Source organism: Leucopleurus acutus, assembly GCF_964270905.1.
Source record: "Leucopleurus acutus genome assembly, chromosome: 2".
Taxonomy (NCBI): domain Eukaryota; kingdom Metazoa; phylum Chordata; class Mammalia; order Artiodactyla; family Delphinidae; genus Leucopleurus; species Leucopleurus acutus.
The window spans coordinates 24,379,548-24,405,193 of NC_139143.1; the positions used below are offsets into that span (position 1 = coordinate 24,379,548).

General features: G+C 41.1%; 2 protein-coding genes across 11 annotated transcripts in view; one reads left to right on the forward strand and one right to left on the reverse strand.

The window, feature by feature from the left end:
- The window catches only part of COQ8A (coenzyme Q8A), a 49,483-nt gene extending 48,221 nt beyond the window's left edge, over positions 1-1,262 (forward strand). For all 4 annotated transcript variants that reach the window (XM_082833264.1, XM_082833266.1, XM_082833265.1 and 1 more), the window contains exon 15: positions 123-1,262. In XM_082833264.1, coding sequence (XP_082689390.1) covers positions 123-410 — 288 coding nt within the window. In that variant the 3' untranslated portion in view covers positions 411-1,262. The remainder of the gene's footprint in view (positions 1-122) is intronic.
- Positions 1,263-4,322: 3,060 nt separating this feature from the next.
- Positions 4,323-25,646, reverse strand: part of CDC42BPA (CDC42 binding protein kinase alpha) — a 328,619-nt gene continuing 307,295 nt past the window's right edge. For 4 of the 7 annotated variants that reach the window (XM_082834424.1, XM_082834423.1, XM_082834422.1 and 1 more), the window contains 7 exons: positions 25,014-25,111; positions 22,485-22,569; positions 20,471-20,594; positions 19,671-19,788; positions 11,774-11,891; positions 6,717-6,874; positions 4,323-6,282 (listed from right to left, as the gene is read on the reverse strand). In XM_082834424.1, the coding sequence (XP_082690550.1) occupies positions 6,151-6,282; positions 6,717-6,874; positions 11,774-11,891; positions 19,671-19,788; positions 20,471-20,594; positions 22,485-22,569; positions 25,014-25,111 (833 nt within the window). In that variant the 3' untranslated portion in view covers positions 4,323-6,150. Of the gene's footprint in view, positions 6,283-6,716; positions 6,875-11,773; positions 11,892-14,646; positions 14,833-19,670; positions 19,789-20,470; positions 20,595-22,484; positions 22,570-25,013; positions 25,112-25,646 lie in introns of all 7 variants that reach the window. The other 3 variants (XM_082834427.1, XM_082834426.1, XM_082834425.1) reach the window with 1 other exon arrangement.

Sequence of the window (25,646 nt, forward strand, 5' to 3'; positions counted from 1 at the left end):
AGTCTGGTTGAAACACTCACCTACCTGGCCCACTCCTCGGCGAGCACTCAGTCTGGGCCCCGTGATGGGAGCCCTGGGCTGGTGAGGGCTCTTTGATCTTGCCTCCATTCACCTCCCTCCAGGCCATGGAAGATGCCCACCTGGATGCCATCCTTATCCTGGGGGAGGCCTTTGCCTCGGAGGAGCCCTTTGACTTTGGCACCCAGAGCACCACCGAGAAGATCCACAACCTGATCCCCGTCATGCTGAAGCACCGGCTTGTCCCGCCGCCCGAGGAGACCTACTCGCTGCACAGGAAGATGGGGGGCTCCTTCCTCATCTGCTCCAAGCTGAAGGCCCGGTTCCCCTGCAAGGCCATGTTCGAGGAGGCCTACAGCAACTACCGCAGGAGGCAGGCCGAGCAGCAGTAGCCGCGGGCCCGGCCGCTAGGCGGGACCCTCCGTCCTCCTGCCGCTAAAACTAGTAGGAAGCCGGTGGTACCCACGCTCCGTTTAAGCTTCACCCAGTGAGAGGGGGCCGCGCCGATGGGGGGGGGGGCCGCTGCTCAGAGCCCGTGGCCAGCACTTATACACGGTTCTCATCGCTGAGTGGGTGTGGGGCGAGAGGCGCCAGCCCGGAAGTGCAGCCCCACTGCTGTCTGGCAGAATCTGCTTATTGTTTACTCATCCTCTGAAATGACTCTCGACAAAAAGACGATTTTATTTCCTTTTCCTTTTTGTAACAGGGCTTTTTGCTAATGTGAATGGTAACCAGAAGAAGATGAGAGTTCTCCCTTTGAATCCCTGCCACCAAAAAAAACCCAAAAACAAAACAGAAAAGCCTTTTTGGATTTTATGGAGTGTGTAATACAAGGTTTGTGTGTGTGTGTTTCTAGAATGAGATTTGTGTGTTCTGCCTTTTCCTCTCCAGCTTGGATCTGCACCTGGGAGAAGTGCTGATCTGAGCAGTGCCGACAAGCACTACTTCTCCAAGCGAGGCCCACCCACACCTGCTCTCTGGCTGGTTCCTAGAGGCTTTTTTGGACAAGCAGAGGTTTCCAGAGAACTGCTGCCTCCTGTGGGGAGGGGCAGGAGCCCCAGAAGGGGAGAGAAAGCCGCGTGCTCTCTGGGGGTGTGTGTGGGCCCTTCCTCCCGCTCCGGCGCCTGGGCCTTTTGTGGAAGGTGATGTGCACGTGTCATCTGCTTGGACCCAAGGGGTCGTTTCAGGCTGTTAACCTCTGTACAATTCTTGTAATTGTCTGATTTACTTGTTTCAATTAAAAAAAAAAAAATGCTAGCATTGTGGCATTAATTCTTTCACTTGTAAACGATTCTGAGCTGATGGTGAGGACCCCGAGGTCAGCGTCACACCCTTTCGCGCCTCCAGACGCTTCTGCCAGGTTTGCCCCGGTTCCCAGCGTGAGGCTCTTGGTGCCTGAACCCGGAAGGCTCAGCCCATATTCCTCGTCGGAGAAAGGGTGCGGGGAGGGGACGGCACAGCTGCCAGGTCCCTGCCGCAGCAGCTTCCCAGGCCCCACTGCGCAGAGGCGGAGAAGCCACAGCTGCACCAGAGGCTGTATGACATGGTGCTGGCAACCGCGGGAGAAGGTGGCCACCAGCCAGCAGGGTGAGGGCCTGGCTTGAGCGGCAGTGACGCCCGGGTCAGGGACCAAGTGCAGCTGAGGCGCACTTTCCTGGGGCAGAAAACTTCACTCCTCGGTCACGAAACGAGACAAAAAGAGTCAGTCACCTTTTCTCCATTCCGCAGACTTTTTAATCAGGGAAAAGAAGACAAAACACTCAGTTCGAACAGTTCCCTGTTTTATTGCAATACATCAGAGTCTGGTTAATATTAAGTGATACCAACGTAAAATATCGGCGAGGCGTCTTCTGTTACATTTTGACTGTCCCACCTTAAATATTTCTGTGCAAAAGAATCCACACCATTGTTTGGTAGCAGAGAATCTCATAAAGTTCCCTAAGACAATGAGGGGATAAAACCAAACAAAATGAAATGAGTGATGAGAGGCCAAAGCAGTATCTTTTCCCCTTCCATACACACTTATTTGTCGGCATTATATTCTAAACAAAAAAATGATTACACCCAGGCCATGCAAAACTGTACAATAATATTACAATGAGAAAAAAAACCCTAAAAAATTTATAGAACAAATGGTATTACACTATCAAATAAAAAGGCAGGTCATTTTGTTTTCATGAAATTTCAAGGTTGACTTGTTTTCATCAATTTCCCCCCATAAATGCAATGGTGTCTGTGTGTAACGGTTGTCCCTGGGAAGGGAGAGGGGCGCCGGCCTACCGGCCAGCGCTGAAACAAAACACCAGCTGAAGCGAGGCCCTCTAATGGCGCAGGACTCTGCAGAGAACACTGGACTTGCATGATCAAGTCATCACAAGCAAAGAGGTTTTAACATGGGCCCAACGAAATGCCAAGTGGCTGATCTAACGAATGCAGGGACTGGGCCACCGAGAGGTGGGGAGCAAGGCGCCCAGTTACTTCCCTGTTTTGCCCAGCGGACCAGGGCAGTGGCAAAGTCTGGCCGCTGCCGAGAGTGCCCCTCTGTCCAGAGGGTGGACGCTGAGCTTTACAAAGCTCTGTGCAGCTGGGAGACTACAGTGTTCATGGCCAAAGGCCAGCAAACGGCCCTGCTGTACCTGGGGGTTAGGGATGTCCACCCACTCCTACTCTGGATTTTCTTTAATGATACCTGAGAGTCCATAGAAATGCAACTGGTCTTTCGCAGAAGTAGATGCGGCCACTGAGTAGCAAAATGACAGGATCCTAACCATATGGAAGGCAGACAGAGGGGCTGAGAGGCAGCCGGGGAATGGCAGGTTGTTGCTGTAAACGTAACAGGAATTTCAGATTCTTCCCTGAAACCTGGGTCCAAGAATTGCTTGGAAAACTCAGTAGATGGGCCCTTTTTAATTGTATTTCATAGCCTTAAAACTGTGCTCCCTGGGAAGGAAGATAAATCACTAAGTGTAGGGATGGGTGTGTGCGTGCGTGTGTGTACACACATAACTAAAGAAGTGAAATTTGCTTTAGCAATCATTTGACAAGGAGGAAGGCTTTTGTTTTTGGCAAAAGAAATATACATATATATATATATGTGTATGTGTGTGTGTGTGTATATATATATATATATATATATATATATATATGTAATTTTATACACCCAAAGCACGAGCAGATTAAAGTAGTCAGAATTCAAGAGCAGACAACAAATTGGCTGAACAAAGATAGCACCAAATACCAACACATCTAGACTATGCCAGAAATGCCTCTTCACTTATTTTTACTTTCTACTGAGAAGAGAAATGAGTTCCTGCTGCCACATACATTCTTTGAATGTCCTGCACAAAAACAAAGGATAGCTTCAGACGGCAACATCACACCTGTTCCATGATCTTTCAATGATCCCTTTCGATGATCATTACGTTTTCTGTTTCTCTAGAACCCAACTCCCCATCTTTCCAAATCATTCTCAAGAAGCTTCTGAAGGTAACTGCTTCATATTTAAGAATGGGGATAAGCCCAGTAGAATGATCATTATCTTGGGAAAATGCCTCCCAAACTACTACCCTTGGCAGTGTTTCTCCCCCAAAGTTCTACTATTGGAAGCTAATCATATTTGGGACTGCTCTCTCACTACTGGTAAGACCCTTTCAGATTACTGGAGTATAGTCCACTGGGTTAATATTACACCTCCCAGTGAGCCCAGCGGCCAAGACAAGCCCTTCTCTCACCTGCCCTGTGGGGGGCTGCAGGGTATGACTCATCATAGTGGAGCCCAGACTTCAGGTATGGTTATATTTTGATCCTAAAAGCATCTTTAAAAAAAATAAGCACCTACAGGCAGCAGAAACTTGGTTGTCAAAGCCATACACTAATGGCTTCGTGTGGAGTCCTGTGAATCTCAGCCTGGTCTGCCTCCTCAGGGGAGAAAAGGGAGGCAGGAAGACGCGAGGGGAAAGGAAAACGGGGAGGGAGGGTCTGGAGGAGAGCGGGCCACGTGCACTCGGCACCTGGCTGGCCGGTTCCCTCCTCTCCCGAGAAGTCTCAAGCTTACGGAGCTACCGGAGTCCTGGCCACAGCCAGACTCAAGGTCTCGCTCTTGCTATCTGAGTGCACCGAAGTATTTTTACATGACACTTTTCCAAAAGCAAAGGATTTAGGTTAGAGTTGTGCAGTAATTTATGCCCATCCGAAGTAAAACACAGTCAAGTCTGAGCAAGCACCAGTTCAAATGTCGAAACCGTTACTTTTAAAATTCTCTTTCGTTAACATTTTATGATATAATCCCCAAACGGGACCCTTTCTTCCCGCACGGAACCTCAGTAACCTGTTCCAGAGAGTGGCGTCAGTGCCAACGGTATAGCTCCCTGTGGCCTGTGGTGGGGAAGGCGGCACAGCTGCTGCTGGGAGAAAGGTGTGAAATCGGGGCCAGGGGTGAAATGACGGTGCTCAAACACTGCGATGCAGACAACCAACTGCAGGAAAATTCTTCCATTTTAGCTGAATTGTAAAGAAGGGAGCAGAAAATCTGTTTCTATTTCTCAGAGAAATTTAGATGAGAAAGTAAAAGAGAGGCAGGTTCTCTTTACTTCCACGAAATGTTTTTATTTCTCTCTCTTTCTCTACTCATGTGCTTAACCGGTAAAATGACTCTGGAGACATAAGGTCCTGGTCCTGCATCTCATTTCCTTGTGGTAATTAAAACAGCGGGAGTCCAAATGGGAATGTGACTCCCAACACAACACAGCAACCCAGGGAGGAAAAGCTTCAGCAGTCAAGGTGGCCGTGCTGGGCTGACTTCCTGCCCGCGCCCAGGCTGAGCGCGTCCATTTCCCACTGCGTGCGGGAAAGCGTATTTGGTTAAGGCTGGTCAAGTCCTTGCGTTTGAGGTTTTACGTTATTTGGTAACTAAACCCCCTTTCCCAGGCTTATCTGAGGAAGCTCACACCCCCCTCAAAACAGACCCCTCCCTGAGAAGCTGGCGCAGCTGGGGGCCAGACGCCTCACTGCCACTCAGGGAGTAAGGGGTTTCGCCAAGGAGAAAAAGCACTTTTATGAACCCTTTTATGGACCTTCAGAAACTACGACATTCCTTGTGTCCTTTCAGGTGGAAGGGATCCAGAAGGTGACAAAACTGCATTTCTACATTCATCAGCAGAAGATACCAAAATATAGTAATAAATGAGAAGTGTGGCTCAAATTCTACTGCTAGAAAAAGAAATGTCTTGGATAGAAGTAAATATGCCTTTAAATGATGCTGCTGAAGAGGCTTCACATGTTAAAAGTCTGGTTTCCAGGTCACACTCCAAACCGATGAAACCAAAGCCTTGGAACATTCCCTAAAGCTCCCAGGTGACTGCGACCAGTGTGAGGAATGGCACTAAGGGGAATTCGCACTCCTCTCGCTCTCCTTCTGTAAACGTCAGCTGGAGGCCTTTCTACCCTTTGATTACTTAGGTGGAAAACAGACAAGAAACAATACATTTCTTTAAATTAAATGATCTCTGTCTCATATATGCATCCGTCTTTTGTTGAATACAAGATGCTTCTTTTTATTATATACAGTCAGTATTTAACCTCTACATTGGTGTATTTAGTTAAACTCTATTTTGTAGTAAAATATGCATCGCTTTAGTGAACAGGGATTTACTGGCAACGATCAGGTCGACATTCACTGTGGTGCTGAAGGGCATGGCGTGCCCGGGGCCCAGGCTCGAGCCCCACGTGCTGTCTCAGGGCTACGAGGCTCTACTGTGAAAACAATGGCTGTCTAATCTTATTCTTATCGCTTACATTTGTGTAATCTGCCTACTTAAGCTACCTTTCAGGGGAGGGGGGAAATATTCTGGAAAGCAACGCTAAGTGTATGAAATGAAATCGGTATTCATCTGAGCTGCTCAATGAAAGTCTGCCTTTACGGCTGTTGCTGTTCAGTCGAGGGGTGCGTGGATGAGAGTCCTAGAGGCAGAATTCCTGAGTCCCCGCCTGCTACTGCTGCGGCCCTGGCGCTTCCAGGCAGGGGTGGTGGGAGATGACAGTGAGAGCACGGGGGGGGGGGGGGGGGGGGGGGAGTGAGGGGAGGGAGCCCAGAGCGGCCGCTGCTCCGGCGTCTGGTCTGAGAGCAGAGGCCACTCATGGGTCCCAGCTCCCGCGGTCGGTGCTCTCCAGGGAGAGGCTCTTGGTCTTCCGGGGCGACACCGGGCTGGGAGGGCTGCTCAGGTTGGAACTGTTGGAAGCCGTGGAATGCCTCGGAGAATCAGAGTCCTGTGAGGCCCAGAGGAAGACGTCAGGGAGCAGCAGAGGGGCGGGAGGGGCTCAGGCCACCACGGCTCCCCTCCAGCCACCCTGGCCAATGAACTGACGTGACTTCTCTCCTGTCGGTAGAAAGCCCCTTTTCTGAGCTGAGTAAGAGGCACAGGAGATAACAAACGCTCATAGGCCCTTCTGCAGGTCTTTAGAAACGTAGGCCATTTTCATACAAAAGCTATTAGAAGTCTGAACACCTCCAGGGAAACTGCAGTTTGCAGCCCAAGTGACTGGCTCCGCCACCCCCGCCGCAGTGAGTGGCTGATCCCTGCGGCAGCGGAGGCCAGGCTCAAGGCGGTGGACCGGCTTTGGGAAACGCACTCGCCTTTTCTCGTTCAGGACTTCTCCAAACCCCCGTCCCCAGACAGAGGTACTGCCCACGCGGTACTCACCTCTGCGTCGTAGTCCCTCGCCGGGGCGTCACTTCCTTGGTCCAGGCCTCCTGAGGACAGCGAGCCCTCTGACGGAGAGGGCATGGGCTGCCGCTTTGCACTGTAGCTTCCTCCAGAGAATTCTCTCTTTAATGCACTGCCGTTCTGTGCGGATGACCCTACAAGCACATCGTTCAGGTGAAACTTTATACGTGCAGAAGGGGACGATCCTCTAGAAAGTGCACAGACTGCTGAGGTGACGAGCCATCCTTCCCGCTGCCCTGGGGTCATCCTCCCGCTTACAGCCCTTCACTGATGGACAGTGGGTCCAGCTGCGTTACCCTGACACCCAAGCCCACCTCGGAGCCCAGCCGCCAGGGCTGCTGGGTGAGCGGGCAGCACTCACCGGGCCACTGGCCTCTGCTCTCACTGGCCATGCCCAGGCTGCCCTGCTTGCTAGACAATTCCACAGGATCAATCCTTCCAGTCTCCACCCACGTGCTACTGCCTTAGTGAGTTTTCTTTCCTACTCCCTGGAGCACCTACAGCACTTCCTATCACCTCTTTCAGAGCATTCGGATCCTATGTTGTAATTATGTGCCTTGCCATTCTTTTAATAGAAGGACGGTCTTTGCCTCTGCAGGACCCGGTGCAGGACTGGGTATGCAGCAGGTGCTCAAAACACACGTGCTGAACGATGAAGCAGAATAGAACAGTTCCCAGAAGTGAAGACCATGCCACCTGATGATGCATAACTGTCACTTAACTTGTAGAGGATTTTCATAAAAAACACAAACGAACAGAAGAGAAGCATTTTCATTCCACAGGGCAAAAAGCCTGAGATACAAAAATGAGGTGAGTTTCTTTAAAATCACACTCTATTTTGATCTTAGAGTTGGGGTACATCAAAGGAGGACTGGCACCATGCCCAAAAAAATCTTAGAAATATTGGGGTATTGTGAGTACCTGTTTAAAACTCTTAGCATTCCCTACTATTCTTTAGTTTTTACTGAAAAATGTTTTAATCTTGCTGAGCTGCGATATTAAGATCACTGGTCAAAAAAGACTGTGAGACTGCGTTGAGGTTTTAGCACAGCTGCGAGGTATAGACTGTGAAGCCTGCCTGCTGAAGCCCTGTCCTTGGTGTTCTCCCCCAGCTTCCTTCTAGTTTCGGTTTGTGTCCTGAGCCCCTCAGCTGTGTCACCATCATTTACTTATTGCAGAGGTTACCAACACTGGTTGTATGCTGCATATTATATTACGGAGCTTTAAAAATACCAGTGCCTGGGCCCCGTCCCAGACCAATAATAACAGAATTTCTGACTTAACTTTTAAAAGCCCTTCTGAGGATTCTAGAATGCATCTCAGGCTGAGAACCACTGACTTAATCTTACTTCCAACACTCCATCCAATTTCTAAGCCGTCTGTCACCAGACATAGACTGGTTTTCATTGGTGGATGTGTCTCTGGCTATGTACTCCTTACTTTTTTGCTGTGGATTAGATTACAACCTAATTGAAGGCATAAATCACTTTGTATAACTTCTCTTTGAATTCCATGCCTAGTTTAGTGCTCAATTTAACAAAAGCTGTAATGTAAGTTACTAGTTTTAAAATTTTGTCGCTCTGAATAAAAAACCCAAAATGCCAGAGAGTTCTGCTGCTCTGCTTACTAACCTGTGTGACCTTAAGCAAGTTATTTTATCTAAGTCTCAGTTTTCTTCATTCGTAAATAAGAAAATAAATTCTACATTATGGGATTTTTGTGGGAACTGAGCGCTCAATACACGGAGAATGAAACGTGAGACGGAAGGTGTGTGAGGGGGCTGCCCAGAGCTTAGTACACACTTACTGGGCTCTTTTCCTCTGTCCTAGTGATTGTTTATAGAATGGAGAACTTAATCCACCTCTGTGATTTACACTTTTTCTTTTCTTTTCTTTCTTTTTTAACTTTGGGAATGTTCCTTTCAGAGAAAAATTACACTCAACCACCCTAATCTTAAAAAACTGAGATGGGCTGTTTTGATTGAACAGCAAAGGGGGACAATCTGAAAACTGTGGTCCCAACTCAGGCAGGGTCTCTTCCAAAGAGTTCTAGATGGTGATTCAGGGGGTTGGGCCCCAGATCTCTTGGAGTGACGGTGTCTAACTCTACATGACCTCTAGGAGGGTCTGCAGGCTCCCCAGTGAGCCTGTCACTGACAGGAGCGGGTAGTCACAGTGGAAAGCTCTGGGTTAACTTGACTTCAGTCACGAAGCCGTCGCAAATCTGGCCCTGGAAGAGCCTGTGCTTCTGGTTCTGGAGGCTGACAACACGGAACCCCGTTTCTTCTTGTGTCTCTCTTGGCAGGCTGCCCTTCTGGAAATTCTTCACGTGAGCTGGGCTACTCTTGAAGCCAGCAAGACGCACTCTAACGAGCAGATGCCCCTTGGAATTCCTGGGCTGGTCTTCCTCTTAACCTCTACACAAACAGCTTGGTACCAAGAATCTCAAGAAGGCCACGCCTGATTATTGCATTAAAGGCCTTGACAGGGACCTGGAGCTGGCCCCAGTCTGTAGCTTGCATACTGTCAACAGTGACAGTGGACCCTCACTTCAGTGCTCCTAAGGAGATGGCCACTCAGCCCTTTAAATCTCTGTATCACAGGTCCTATCCTTACCTCCAATTCCACAAATCCCAAAGCCCTGAAAAACCAAAACTTTTTTCGTGAGTTTGATGTCAATTCATGTGGTGGCAGACTTAATCTGAACTGGCTGGAGGCTGATTACAGACTTCACTTAAAAATAGTACATTTATTTATATATTCATAGTGTGACTAGTCATAAATTTTGCTCTATAAATATTGTTTGTAGGTGCTGTCTTAGATCTTGCTTGGAATGTAATATAATATATGGTAGATTCCCTTCTAAAATATATATAAAAAAAATCTGAATTCCGAAAACCGGTATCTGGCTCTGAGAGTTTTGGGTAAGGGATTATGAACTTAACTATTAATATTGTGATACTTTCTTTGCATCTCAAGTGTTGATAACTTCTGGTTAGTTATAGTAAATCTACTATCTTATTGAGCTACCATTAGTAAAAAGATAATTCATAAAATGGTTGCCATTTTTCCAGTTGGCTAGATATTTTCATTGTAATCAAGGCTACACACTGCGTAGAGATGACTTTGGGAGATGACAGCAAGAAAGTCACAAGATGTGCCCTTCAACTTCTGCCTGTCGACTGAAAACTCCTTGAACGTGCTCTGTACGTCTGCAGCCAGTCTCTGCAGCAGGTGTCTGTCCTTGGTTTGCAGGCCCGGGGCGGGGTCCCTCCCATGGTTCCAGGGGTGGTCTGTGTGATCACCAGCACACTGCAGAAGCGATGGCATGTCCCTTCTGAGACCGCTGCTCGGTCTCTCTGTCTCAGGTCACTTGCTCTGTGGGAAGCCAGAGGCCATGTCACCAGGACACTCAGGCCCACACTGGTGAGGAACAGAGGCCTGCCAACAACCATGTGGGTGAGCTGGGAAGTGGCTTCTCTAGTCCCAGTTGAGCTCGGAGTTGATGGCAGCCCTAGCAGACAGCCTGACTGCAGCCTCCTGAGAGGCCCCGAGCCAGGACCGTCCAGCTAAGCTCCCAGACTCCTGACCCTCAGAAACTGTAAGAGATAATAGAGGTCTGCTCTTTTTTTTTTCTTTTCAGTACGCGGGCCTTTCACTGTTGCGGCCTCTCCCGTTGCGGAGCACAGGCTCCGGACGCGCAGGCTCAGTAGTTGTGGCTCACAGGCCTAGCTGCTCCGCGGCATGTGGGATCCTCCCGGACCGGGGCACGAACCCTTGTCCCCTGCATCGGCAGGCGGACGCTCAACCACTGCGCCACCGGGGAAGCCCACGTTTGCTCTTTTAAGCTTGTAAATTTTGGGGTAATTTGTTTCACAGCAAGAGAACAAATGGTATTCCAGCACCCTTCACTTCTGTGTTGCCAGAGCCTAAAACCAAGAGCTGGGCACAAGCCGGGTGCTGATACCGGCGTCCTCAGCATGAACAGTGCGTGAAGGAGGACACTCAGATTGCGCCGGGAGGCCTGACTCGAATGTCTCACATTCAAGAATACAAGGCAACGAACACGCTTCTGACTGAATGGCTCTGACATGTGAGGTGGAGTTACTACCGGCTGTTCTTCTCAGAGCTCAGCTGCAGGGAAGCGAGGGAGGCTTCGTTAAGCGTTACCCCGGGTCCACCCTGGGCCTGCATGTGCTTGGGCGCACTCGCCCCACTCTCTCTGATCGAAGCCAATACCAGGTTACTTCTGCGAAAGTGACAGAAAAGCAGCTGTTGGCCAAGAACAGTCTTGCCCTTGGATAATGGTCCTTGCCTGCTTAAAACTCTTCGGAGGTTTCCCACTGTGTTTTTAAAAAAATAAAAAATGTCTTATGTTGGTCCCCAAGTCCCTGCTTGATCTGACCCCTGCCTACCTCTTGAGCTTTACTCTGTCACTCCCTGCCCACTACCAGGTGGCCACTGTGCCTCCTTTCAGTTAATCAAACATGAGTCAATGTGACTTCACCCCCAGGGCGGGCACGTGACCGTGCTAATTATTCTAAGTGTGTATTCATCCTCAACAGCTACTGCCTGTTACTCTCTATTACTGTCCCCTGTTTATTTCCTTCGGAGCATTTTTTTTTTTTTTTTGCGGTACGCGGGCCTCTCACTGTTGTGGCCTCTCCCGTCGCGGAGCACAGGCTCCGGATGCACAGGCTCAGCGGCCATGGCTCACGGGCCCAGCCGCTCCACGGCATGTGGGATCCTCCCGGACCGGGGCACGAACCCGCGTCCCCTGCATCGGCAGGCAGACTCTCAACCACTGTGCCACCAGGGAAGCCCTCCTTCGGAGCATTTATCATCACAATTTGTAGTACTGTTTGTCTGTCTCCCACATGGACTGTAACTTCTAAAAGGCTTCTATGACTATTTTTGTAACAGCTGCACTTGTGCCTACTAGGCATTACCCAGCCAGGTCTGAGACACTGGCCACGGATAATGCACGGCTGCTACCTTGCTATGGAAATGCTTCCTGCAGCTGGGGCCACTTACTTGCTGACAGGCCACTGCTGGCACTCATGGAGCGACCAGGTTCAGGGCGAGATTTGGTGATAGATGGAATACTGACTGAGCCACTGAATGCTGTCCGACTTTCCTGAGGCCGAGGGTTCTAAAATCAAAAGAGAAGGAAAAATTCTTCATCCAGAGTGAAACTGATTTTCTACAGAGATGTCTATTTTTCACCCTAATTTCAAGAAATAAAGTAGTCTTGACCAGAGTGATACAGGACAAGAAACAGAATAATCCCTCCCGCCCACAAAAGTACTAAAGCCCTAACAGAGGTAACCCTCACCCCAACCAAAGATAAGTGCTTATCTTTATACTTACTGAAATACTTACCAACAGATAACAATTTTTTTCTTGTTGTTGTGAGTGCAGTAAGTGAAAGTTACATGGTTAGAAGTGACAGTGAAATGTAGAATTACATGGACCTCTGCAGATAACTGAAACAAAGCTTTTACTACATATGAGATTTTTATTTTCTTAGGATAATTCAAAAGTGGAATAAGCCCATTTAGAAGCAAGCCACTTCAAAGTACACTCTTCTCAAGCACACCTTCTATTGTCCTGATACTGAAAGTGCCATTTGCACGTTCCCATCCCAGTCACCAGGCAGCCTTCCTGCCTCACGGACAGAGAGTAGCACCATGGGTCATAACTATGATGCTTGTTGACAATCACAGCCTGGGTGAAGTCCTTTAACTTGGGAATGTTGGTGTGAGAAGTTTCCCATCTAATATTGAATAATTTTGGTGTCCAAGGGAGGAAAATGAGCCACAGAGTGCTTTGAAAGTAACACACACCTAGAGAGGTGGTGCGTCGGACCAGCTGCCTGAACACGGTCTCCTCGATGGCCCTAACCTTTTCAGACCGGAAGGGGTGTCAGGGCTGGTACCTGAGAGAAGGTTATGGCAACACAACTAGTGCAGGGCCAAAGCTAGCAAACATCCACGAACATCTCCTGGAAAACATGCACTAATATATCTTGAAAAACTCCAAATCATACATTTTAAAGAATCACACATACTGAGATTTGGCTGGCTGGGTGGCTCTACGTTCAACTATTGCCATTTTGGTTCATATATCAAATTTGCGAAGTCCATGTAATTCTTACTGTGTTATTCGTTCAAAGCAAACATTTTACCTTTTTTTCTCTAAGAAAATAAAAAAATTTAAAACAGAAAACAGGGCTAGCATTTCAACAGCCACTCATAGGAGCAACCCTGAGAGATGCCGATGACATGCATACAATGCAGCAGAGTCAAGTTCAAGAGAGATGGGGATATCAGTTTAAACCTTTAAATTTTTATTGTTTTTGCTATTAACCTTAAGGTACCTTTGTGTCGTCCTTTTCTATAAAACAAACCTACCCTAGAAAAAAATGGCAAAAATTAAGCCTGTAAAAAATACCAGTGGTTTAGTAACACTGAATGTTGAGGTAATAAAAGAATGATACATAGAAGATATGTTCTGGGGGGAAAAAAACCCACACAAAACCCAAACCCAACAGTTTATCATTCATTCAGCTGAAGTTCAACTTCATTATGAAGTAATGTGAAACCTAAGCTGATGGTCCTTTTCCTGCACAAATATGCTTAAGATTAGGGTAAAACTTCCACCAATCGTAGTGTTTCTATTTATAGAAGACTAACTTAAGCAACATTTCCACCATCTTCTATATCAAAAATTCTTGACTGATTAGTTTATACAACTTCCCCTAGAATCCACTCCCTGAAATCTGTTACCAAGCACAATGAAGCTTAGTTTATCGTAAGTGATCTTATCTTGTGAACTAAGACACTTAAATGACATTATAGTTTAATGTCAATAACAATGACATTTAAAAACATCACAATTTAGAATGCAAACAAAAATACAAAAATAAACTTCTCACCCTACAGGTAGCTTTCTTATTGGAAAATTACTTTACTAAATACACAAATAAAAAATGGATGCTAATTTTTTCTAAGCCAGAGGAAATGCGTTTGCATGATACAATCTAAATATTTTATTATCTGCAAAACAAACTTGAGAAAATGCTCCCTTGAAGTCAGTACATATTTCTTGACAGATGTGTGGATATTCAGTTTGAATGGCCCACTTGCTCCCCAGCCCACTGCAGAGATACTAGTTACAAAGATGCACGGCTGCATGGAAGGACCCAGTGGCAGGTACCACGGTCCTTCAGAATGCAGCACGCTGTGTTTTTTTTCTCTTGTTGATTTACTTCTCTTATCTTGGATCCTGGCTGGAATTAAAGGTGCATCAGCAACTCAAAGATTAGTAAGACTACCTTCTTTTGCTAATTTTTCCTGTTATTCACTGGTACTATTATACTTTATAATTTTGAGAATTGTGAGCTTTTCAAGAAGGGGTTTATTGTAGATAAAAGGCCTTTGGACAGGCCCTTCTACAGACTTTAACTTCACTAAATATAAAAAATTTCTCTGCACTGAACTGGTTTTAGGGTAACGAGCAATCCAGAATTCAGAAATTCTACATCCCTTTTTTGTTTGTTTTTGATAGAATAAAGATTTACTTATTCAGGGGCTATTTCTAATGGTATCCGTAATGAAAAATATCATGATGGGATGATGTTTTATTAAAAAATAGAAAAACCTCCAATACTGTTTCAGAAATAAAACTGAAATCTTCCCAAATCCTCATCTTTTTCCTCAAAAGAAGAAAAAAGTAGAACTCCAAGACAGAAGAGGAGGAAGAGGAAGAATAGAAGTTTGGCAACAGAGAAACAGGCCAAAGGGAAACGTTCACAGAATGTACCCCCTTGGCAGTGTTACTTATGAAGCCAGGCAGAGATCCACACATGGTTAGTACAAGTTAACACCTAACTCAGCTGTTCATACCCTCAGAGTCATAAAGCTTGGTGTACCGGGGACAGAGCGTAGAGACGGGGAATATTCAGGGTTTATGGAATCAGGAGAGAGAAATTTTTCAGCAGAATTAACAGTCATGTGATAGATGTGCTCAAAGTTGATCGGAGAGGAGATCAGACCGGAGTGATGATGAGGGGATGGATAAGGGAAACCCGGCTATCAAAAACAACAGAAAGAAGAAAAAGGTAATGAGGTAATGAAAATGGATTCGCTGGATATATGTGACATTTCAGACAACATGCATGTAGAAGAAATGAAGTAAGTATCTCACATCAAGAATTGAATCCATAATGAAATACTTTTAGGCCTTAGAAAGTTAAATTTTGTAATCCTCTTGCCAGTTACCTAAAGAGCTGATTTGCAAAAAATCATTTGCCTCATAAACGTATTCTCTCTTATTACTATCAAGCTGGGTAGAAACTGGACTTTCAGAGATACAAGTAGATTTTCAAAATTTAGTTCAGTATTTTCCTATGGGATAGAATCAAAACATGGCAAAAATCTACCAAAAACATTAGGGATAGAAAAAGCGAGAAATAATTAAAGAAAAGAACAAGTGAACCTACAACCAGCCTCTCACCAAAAGCGTTATGAAACTGTTCCTTTAGAAACTAAAGCCATTTCCTGGTATTTATAGACTTGACATGTGTTTGCTTTTACTGATCTTATCTTCCCGTAACAGAAATAGTAACTGTGGAAAATACCAATTATTGGTTTACCTTTAAGTAGCCCAAGCTTATCTCCACTTAGACACCCAAAGAACATGTTTGTTTTTAACAAGAGAACAACCTTCTCTTCAATGTTCAGGTGTATTTTTAAAAAATGAAATAATGTAATACTAAAGACATAGAAGAAAGTTTTTGAAAACAAGGGCTCTAGTTTTTCATGTTAAAATAACTTGGGAACATTTGGGAACTGTCGCTCAGCACCCAGTCACCTTCTCTAATGGGAACTTTCAAAGTTCAGTTTCTGAGAACAACTGTGTTTCAGGAAAACATCCTACCATCTCTTCATCAGAGACAGGCTGAATGACTTCCCAGAGACACGCTGACTGATATTCTCATGAGCTGAGATGAGCTTTCTTTGTTAAAAAAAAAATCTTGGGCTTCCCTGGTGGCGCAGTGGTTGAGAGTCCGCCTGCCGATGCAGGGGACACGGGTTCGTGCCCCGGTCTGGGAAGATCCCACATGCCACGGAGCGGCTGGGCCCGTGAGCCATGGCCGCTGAGCCTGCACATCCGGAGCCTGTGCTCCGCAATGGGAGAGGCCACAAGAGTGAGAGGCCCACATACGGCAAAAAAAAAAAAAAAAAAAAAAATCTGGTAAATTAGGGAAGCTTAAAAGAAAGGCTTCTATATAAGGTGTTTTAAATTTAGAGATGTGAGTGAAACCAGTACTTTCTAAGGTTTTTCTCAAAAAGATAAAACTATTGATATAAATGTAACTTTAAGAAGTAAAATTACTTCATAAAGGTCTAAAAGGTCACCGAGCTTGAAATTTTATTTGTTAACAATTTTAGGAATGGGTAAAAGGCTAGGAGAAATTTTATGTGCTAAAAAAAATAAATCTTTTAGAGATAAAATATTACTCTTGCATTCAACTAGAGACAAATCTATTCTTTATTACAAGTACCCACTTATGAAAAAAGGTAAATGACAAAAAGGATTCAAGGAAACTACTACAGTATGTACTTGTAAGACATATATGCTGTTTTATATTAACTGCCTATATTCTCTTGGCTCACTAAGACACATCTGATATAGGAGATAAAAGAAAAAAATGACTCCTTACCCTTACTATCTTTTCCACATTCATGAGGCAAACAACCCTTTTCAGCATCATTTTGGTACAAAGGAAACAGAATAAGCTTCCAAAGACATTCAATAAACTCTCTAAGCTTTTAAGTATTTCAGAGAAAGGCAATACTGATTTGAATAAGTTAAACATAAAAATTTCTGGGGCACATGCTCTTTGCACAAATGACAACATCATAGCTTTGGTATTTGAAAGTGCTTCTTATAAATGTTAATGTTAGATGAATTAAATTCATCCTCATTTTTGAAAATAGTTCATTAAATATAGAAAATTACAGTGGAAAGAACATACTAAAATCTGAGACTATATTAAAATATCACAAGCTTTTTAATACATGTATACACACACACATACACACACACACACACACACACACACACGTACAGACATGTATATTATTTGCTTTTCAGACATGCATATTATTGTGTCATTTACCAGTGTCTACTCCAAGGTAGGTACAGTTCTGGCATGACAGTATATCAAAAAATATTTGTTAAGTGATTAAATGGATGCCTATGAAAACCCCCAGCTTTTATGTTCTTTGCTAGTGAAAGGAAGAAAGTCAGGTGAAAATAAAGAACAGGAGTTCAGACACATAACATCTTTGCTACAATATTACATGTACAGGTGAACAGGTTTCAAAAATTTACACCAACTTCTTGTCCTGGACATTCAAAAGTGCTTATGTGATAAGAAAACATGAAAGGAATGAAAGGAACATTAAAAACTGGATTGCACCTCTAGGGTAAAGAGTCACTTGTGTTAATTACAAAAAGAACCAGCAAGGCAGTCATGGGTTAACAAAATCAGTGACACTAATACTAAAACTCAAGAGGTCTAATGGGAATAAGTAGCCAGCACAGGAGGCCCTGTGTCATGGGGTCAGATTGATGTTGAATCTTTGGGAAATGCTATCTGAACTTGTTTTGCCCAGTAATTAAGAATGGACCTTATTCTGAACAACAACAATGACAAAACAGAGATTTCGTTTAAGTGGTGGGATGGTGAAGGGAGAAAAAGGAGGGATGCTGGGATATGAAAGTTCTTACAATGCTTGAAATTTCACATTTTGCTTCAGTGTGCTTATTCAGGGTGTAGAAAGACCAAGTCTTACTGTGAATGAAGGTCTGAAAAAAATTCTGGAACATTAGCAAACTGATTTTTCACCTGGTCAAGCAGAGGAACATTTTATTAAATCCTGAAACTATTTCTCCTTAAGGAACATACTGTGGGATATAACATAATTTACAGAACAATTTTCCATAATTCTTCTTGCTATGTTATTGGAATATATGAGAGGAAAACCGTACTATTCTTTTTTTTGTATACCAGAATGAAGCAAGTGTGAAAGAAAGTTTAATTTTAAAAAGATAATACACATTAAAACCTTGTTCACTACTGAAATAATTTTGTATTTGCTGATATGTTGCTTTGCAACATATGGATGTGTTTGAAATTTGTATGCCTCTATCCCTCCATAATGCTACCTACATAGCAGATGTTGAAAAACTATTTACTAACTAAATTTCAAAAAATTTCACATTGATCTATCAAATATAAGCTATACATATATTCACATTTCAACTGTTTATCACAATTAAAAAATTCTCTCTCCTAAGGTACTTTGTACCTGCCCTGACCTTGTAGCTTCTGTAAGGAAAAATGACAGAAGCTTTTGGACCGTGTGGTTCTGCTCCGTTTACTTCTGAGAATAAAGGAAAACCAGTCTGAGGACTTAAGTAAATGTTCAGAACGGGAAAAGAATGGAGAAAAATCTGAACTCTCATTCCCAGGCAAAAGCTGTAAAAGTAGTATAGCTTTTAGATATGATAGATAAGTATAACAGTTAACCATGTCAACTCAGCCTTTATTTATTCTCAATATTTTCAGCTTAATATTTATGCTCAGCCTTAAATTTCTTACTTCATTTTAATTACTATATCAAGATTGGCTGTAATCTTTCTGCATACTTTATTTATATCTACCTAGCACGGCTAATAAAAATCCCCATCTGACTATTGTGAATGATTTGAAAGGAAGTAATGGTACTATAATCATATAATAATGTCTTGATGAGGATGAAAAAACAATGACGGTAAGAACATCACATCCATTCATAAACAGGGCAACTGGTTAATTGAGATATTTATAATGTGGAACTCAGGCTCAAATTAGTGCTGATTTTTTTGGTTTCTCCTATGAAAGAAATGCAAAAACTACCTTTAAGAGCTGAACTTTTTTATTAAAAAAACTTGACTGTACAAACTGTATTACCTATTATTTTTTCTGTCAGTGATACATGTCTATATCTTCTATCACAGTAGAGTTAAGTAATGTGGGTAATTAACACAGACTTGCTTAGAAACAGCTTTGGGTTGAGATTTACATATCACCTCCCAAACTATCATAGCATTTAAATTATGCCTAAAATTCTGAGCAAAATCTAGATGCTATCACCACCTATCAAAAGAGTCATGTTTAAGTTTCAATAGTTTGTTGAGAGTACCATGATACTGAAATGTTACAGAGCTTGGATAATTAGCTAATTCCACTAATGTTCTTAATCTCAGTATATCAGGTCCAAGAATCCAATCTTCATGTTGTTAAAAAAAAAACCAAAACACAACAGTTTTCCTATGTTGTACTTTTTTTAAAATATAAGACTGACTAGGCAACACGTCTGTAATGGGCAGAGGAAAAAGATTTAATTTCATAATCAGATGAGAGGTGTGACCATTAATGATCAAGCTAATGTGGTTCTTTGGGGGACAAATATCTGTGTTGAATTGCTAAAACTTAGTGAAATTTTAGTAATTTGGTAACAAAGCTCTGAATCTTGGTATAGAATGTCTCCAAATCTGGTGGTTTATTTCTCCAACAATAGTAAATCTAGGTATGGGAGAAGTATATAGGGTATTCAACTAAATAAAAACTTGATATGTTTGGTTTTTGATACACATCTGTATTTTATGTTTTTCTCATCAGCTATGTCATTATGCATCTTACATATATTGTGATATATTGAGATAAACATTTCCTCATTCTACTAATATGTCTTTTTAAGTCTTATATGTATTTAAGTGCACACACACACACACACACTCATATGTATCCACCCCCATCCCCTCCAACTTAGTATTAACCCCATTTATATTCACATTCACTCTTCATTTCTCTTACCATGGGCAGGTCTTTTAGAATCTGTATTCCATCTCCTGGACCCATGTGTGCTATGTGGTTAAAATTAGTTGGGTTGGAAATTAATTTATTTCTCATTTCTGGATCTCGCAGCATCTCCCTGTAAGAGAAAACACCTGCTTAAACACTTTTATTCCATGACCAATCTAGACAATTTCAGAGAAAAATTAAGTATACTTAAATTTTTTCATAAAAATAAACTGTGAAATCATGTTGATAAGGATAGAATTAAAATAATAGAATATACTAAGTTAAACATTTACTTAGAAGATTTTGTTTTAAATTTTAAAAAAGATCTTATGATTTTTGGTGGGAAAACAGAGGGTTATTTTAGTGTTTAAATATCAAAGAAGCTCTATTTTACAGATAATTCTGAACATTTTATGTACATCTTTTAAAATAATTGCTAATATATTAGAAATGTTTTTATATGTAACTGGAAATACTACAAGCCTATTTCTGTTTGGTCATGAGAATAGTTAATCTGCACAGGTATGTTCTATGTTTATAAAAGCCCACATTCTAAAAATTGTAACTATTCCATATACAAAGAGAAATGAATCAAAATATGGTACTTTAATCTAGTACATACTCACAACTTGGGAAGTATTAATTAAAATTACACTGAGAAATACATTCATTGTTGCAGTTTTTAACACCATAGATGATGATGACAGACTTTCAAAGATCAAATTTTCCTTCCAAATCAAATAAAGTATTATTACCAAATAGTCCTTCTGATGCTATAAGCATCTTTAGATGAGTATGAATTAAATATCTACCTCCTTTGTTGCATCCTTTCCTCTTCTGGAACTCTGAAGGAATAACGCCTCTTATTGTTAATATTTCTAACCATTTGTTTCCGACTATTATCTGATGTTTCAGGAACTACCAGTTCATCCCCTTCTGTTAAAAAAAAAAAAATACAAAGAACAATGATGCTCTTTAAAGTGCTAAAATGCTTTTCACCCATTAATCTCCAAGACGGTACAAACATCAATCAATTATACAAGTATATGCAATTCTGATTTTTTTAAGTTGTGCTGATAAATCATAGTAAATAATAATTTTCAATGAAATATATGTAAACAAGTATATGCTGAAATTAAATATAGCTTACAGAGTATATTTTCACCTTTATTTGATTATAAACATAAAATGGTACAATTTTACTAGAAGAAAACAAGGAAAACGTAGTTGCCTTGGTGTCCTATCACTTTGGCCACCCCACCCCCAATATCTCTACACCATCTTCTCCCACCTTCCCAGTATTGGTTTCAATGGCTTAGGGCGTTAAAAAGCTCTTATTGTTGACCTGCACAGTAATCAGGCATAAATGGTAAATTATCCATGAAAATGATAACAGTTAAGATTTTTTTACTATATTAAAACATGTCCTTTGCAGATCCAGTTTGCAAGATGTGGAGTAAAGGAAAGGAATTGTGTTTCTTCCAGCTTCCTTTACTAAAAGTAAGAATCTTATTGCTATTTCTACTCTCCTGATCTTCAGAGGATACTTACTTATGTACATCTAGTCACCTAATGCCCATCTATCTCAATTTTAATACCTAGAAGTAAACAAAACTCTTAGCCATGGGCTCCCAAAGCACGCTGGGATATGGTGAACATCCTCTAAAACAGAAAACTGTATCCATACAACATGATGAATTCCATTCTCTAAATAAGGTAAGGAAAAAGAGAAAAGCCAATCTTTAGAAGTTTATAACACCCAAAAAGCTAAAATGAGAAAAATGTAGTAGGAAGAAGCCAAAGGAGCCTGTAAGGCAAGCCAGAGCAAGATGATTAGTAAAAAAAAGCAACATTCTCCTTGTATCATAATAATAGCTTTATCAGATTGCTTTCCTAACAGCAAATGTTAAAAGGATAAAATTTTAAAAGTAGGTGAGAATTTGAGAGTTGGAATTTGAGAATTATGAGGGTGAAGCAGATCTTGGTGAGTTGCAGTGGCAACGGGAGATTTTGGACAGCCAGAGGACTGCAAGAGCACTTTGGGCTCCTGAGAGATGAAAGAGAAACAGACAGGACAGAGAAATAGAATCTCCAGGAAATAGGATTTCCTTTCCTTTTCAAAAGATAAGACAACTATGTTGAAATTCTGTCAGGTATTCCTTCTCCTAGCTCCACCTTTACTCCTAGCCTAGAGTAGAAAGATGAGAGCATCAAAAAAGAGAGTTGGAATAGGTTTTATCCTATAGAGACAAATTGGGTTACGGACACATTCTACAATCATTACATACAGTGAGAAGAGGGTGGATCTAATCTTGTCTAATACCTGAATATCCTTTCTCAAGTCATATTGCAATATCCTCTTAGCATAGGACTTTTCCTACAGTCACCAGTCTGTATACCAAGAAGCCTCCAGTGCCAAGAGGATATACCAGAGCATCAAATCTGAAGCCAAGCCATTTGTATGTATCTTAGTACTTAAAAACAAACAAAACAAAAATGACAAACTTCTGATGGAATTTTTTTTGATAGACTATACAAATTTATTGGAAGAATATGGGGGAAAAAAGAAAAGCATAAGGAATCTAATAATCCCACAACCCAGAGATAACTGATGTAAACATTTTAATGTGTTTTCTTAATGCCAATGTTTTTACTTACATTTAAGTCAAAATATTATTCTAAATACATAACGTACCATAATTACATCTTCATTAACTAGATCCACCAGAAAAGATCATAAATTTATGAATACCCCTATACAGACTTTGGAGTAAGATACACCTGAATACTTCTATGAAGCTCTCCTACTAATGTGTATTTTCTTACCTGCCATCTTATTTTTGAAATATATTAATCTAATCGTCTCCAACCCTAAAAGATTTAATGATCCTTCACTGTTTAAGGGTCGAACCTAAAATAATAAAAAATAAAATTAGTATTTCAACAAAATTCAAAAACTAAATCATAAAACTTTTGAGATATTTATAAGGCACACACTATTAAGACCTTTAATTTATCCTTTCTCTTTAGGAAGGAAATCAACAATTCTGACTAGAAAGGTATAAAATTATCTAACTTGAATTAACACAGTTATAATGATAACATTTTAAAGGAAGAATATTCTGGGCAAAAAAAGAGAAGCAGAAATACATTTAAACCTTAAGTTTGACTTTTTAAAGCCATTAGTACCAGACGATGATACTAAGATATTCATACAGCTACTTTATGAATCTTATTTGAACTAAATGTACACACATGACAGAGATGAAATTGTACATCACTGGGGAAAGGAGGGACTGTCAATAAATGGTGATGGAGCAACTGGGTATCTATATGGAACAAATGAAACTGAATTCCTACTTCACACCATACACAAAAAGTCCATTCTAAATGGAACAGAGACATAAACACAGTAGGCAAAACTTTCAAACTTTTGAAAGAAAATAAAGATCCTATCTTTATGACCTTGAGGTAGGAAAGAGCTTCTTAAGAAAAAAAAGAGAAATGTAAAAAGGATAAGAATGATATTACATTAAAATTTATAACAATGAATTTTCAAGCAATAACAACAAATGTTCACAAAATACACTATAAAAATTAACAGGTCACAAACAGGGAAAAGATTCACCACACCCATCACTAAACCAGTATCTACCATATATGAATAATTTCAAAAAATCAAAAGATGACCAAACAGGAAAATGAGCAAAAACATGACCAGGTATTTCACAGAAGAGGAAATATGAACGATGAATAAACATACAAAAGATTATCAGCAACATTGTTAATTGGGGACATGCAAATGAACACGTCAATGAGATATCACTTTATCACCATAAATAAATGGTTATAAAACTATGAATTCTGACAACGGTATGGGTCATAAAGAACTCTTATATACTGATGATGGGAGTGTCAACTGGTACAATTACTTTGGAAAATAATTTGACACTATCTTGTAAAGTGAACACGTGCATTCTCCACGTCCCATCAGTTTCGTTCCTAGGCATATGACATAAAAGAAACTCCTGCACATATGCACCTGAAGACATATATGACTTCTACAGCAACGTTCATAATAGCAGAAAGCTGGGAAATAATTCACATGTCTGCTAATCAGACAAATAAATTGTGATCTATTCACCCAACAGAATATTTTACAGTAGTGAAAAGCAATGAAATATATATATGTGTGTGTGTACACATATATATAGTACATGTAACATGGATGAATCTTAGAAACAGTAAATACATTAAGATAGCAAGGCAGAAGATGATATACAACATAACATTTTATTATCTCAAACACAAGCAAAACTGAACAATATATTATTTAGAAATATTTAAATATACAAAAAATTCTGTATTTTAAGAAAAGCAAGGGAATCATAAACACAATAATCAGGGTAAGGGAAAAATACACAAGCAGATTCAGTGAAATTGGTAATGTTCTGGCTCTTAAGTTAGCAGGTGAGTTCATAAGTGATCAGTTTATTATTATGCTTCATAAAGATCATATCTTCTTTTATATATACTTCAAAATTCACATGATAAACATAAAAGGGAAAACTAACTGTAACCAGCCCGAATTTATAAACGCAAGCACCGTATTTAGTTGTTTTATAAAATGTGGCAGCATTTACAAGAGCTTTTCCCACTGCTGTTATGGTTTAAAATTGGGGCAGATTTTGAAATAAGATCTTGGTTACTTTCTTTTACCCATTCCTCTAAACCCTGCCCTGCAACTAATGACACACGCTGCATATACTTACATGAAACTATTATTCTTCATTGTTGCAAAACAGCCATTCTATACTCGTAAAAATTCTCTTTATGTTATCATAGGGAAATGTTAAAGGAAAATATTATATTTTATTAGGAATGTGTGAAACCCTTATTTTTTAATCATGAGATACTTATACAGAGCATTGGTTCTAATTTTAATCACTTTTCTAGCCCATGAAATTTGCCCTCACAGGATTAAAATTGCATACCATTATGTGAAAAACAGTAAAATTACAAATAATATACTCCTTCAGAGCTCCTTAAACTAAAGTGGAAGATAACACTGACATGGTAAGTTGTAGAATATATTCTAGTTGTTCATTATTATAATAATCATTCGTTATACAGTGAAACAAAATGTAATAAAAATAAAACGGTGCTGAGCTACCTGTAAAATTAACCAGCTTGAGTTTTCTTTTTTTTTTCTACTCTTAGCTAAGTCCCAGATTACCAATTATGTTATTACATGTGACAGAAAATGCTAAACTAGTGAAAACTAGCTAAATAGTCATATTAGTGTTTCACTTATAATCATTTGTTCACTTAGCCCATTTTTTAATGTTAAATTACCTTTTTGAGTGGGAGAGTCTGAATCCATTCCATGGAGTTCACATCAAAGATATCAACTGCATTTTCACTATACACTGAGAGATACGGTGCACTGTAACCTGGGAGATGGGAAGGAGAGAAGAGCTGGCTGGTTACTTTTAACTGCTAAACCCAAAACATTTTGAAAGATCTATGCTAAAGAAGTGTAGAGTGGAATCCCACCAAAATCCTATTGTTAACATACAGTAGCCACATTAATACATTTTTGAAGTTAAAAAAAACCCCGTAAATCATAAATGAAGAGGTTTTAAGGCCATTATAATACAGAAGGAGTCTGTTAACACCAAGAGTATATTATTCCCTTGCCCCATACTAGTTCTATAAAGGAATTTCATTACATTTTAAATAACCGATTCCTAAAGTAGTTAAGCTCTTGACAGTGAAACAACTTACGAAGTAGAGAAATCTTCAGGTAAGAGTTATGGTCACATTTATCAAAGTATGATAAAGCATCTGGCACAGGAGATGCTCAATATATATTTACTGAAAGAATGAACATCAATAAATGGTGACACAAGCAAAGAAAGATTAAATGATTTACCCAAGCTAAGGTCATGAATTAAATTTTTGGCAGAGCTATTCATAAAAGCCAGA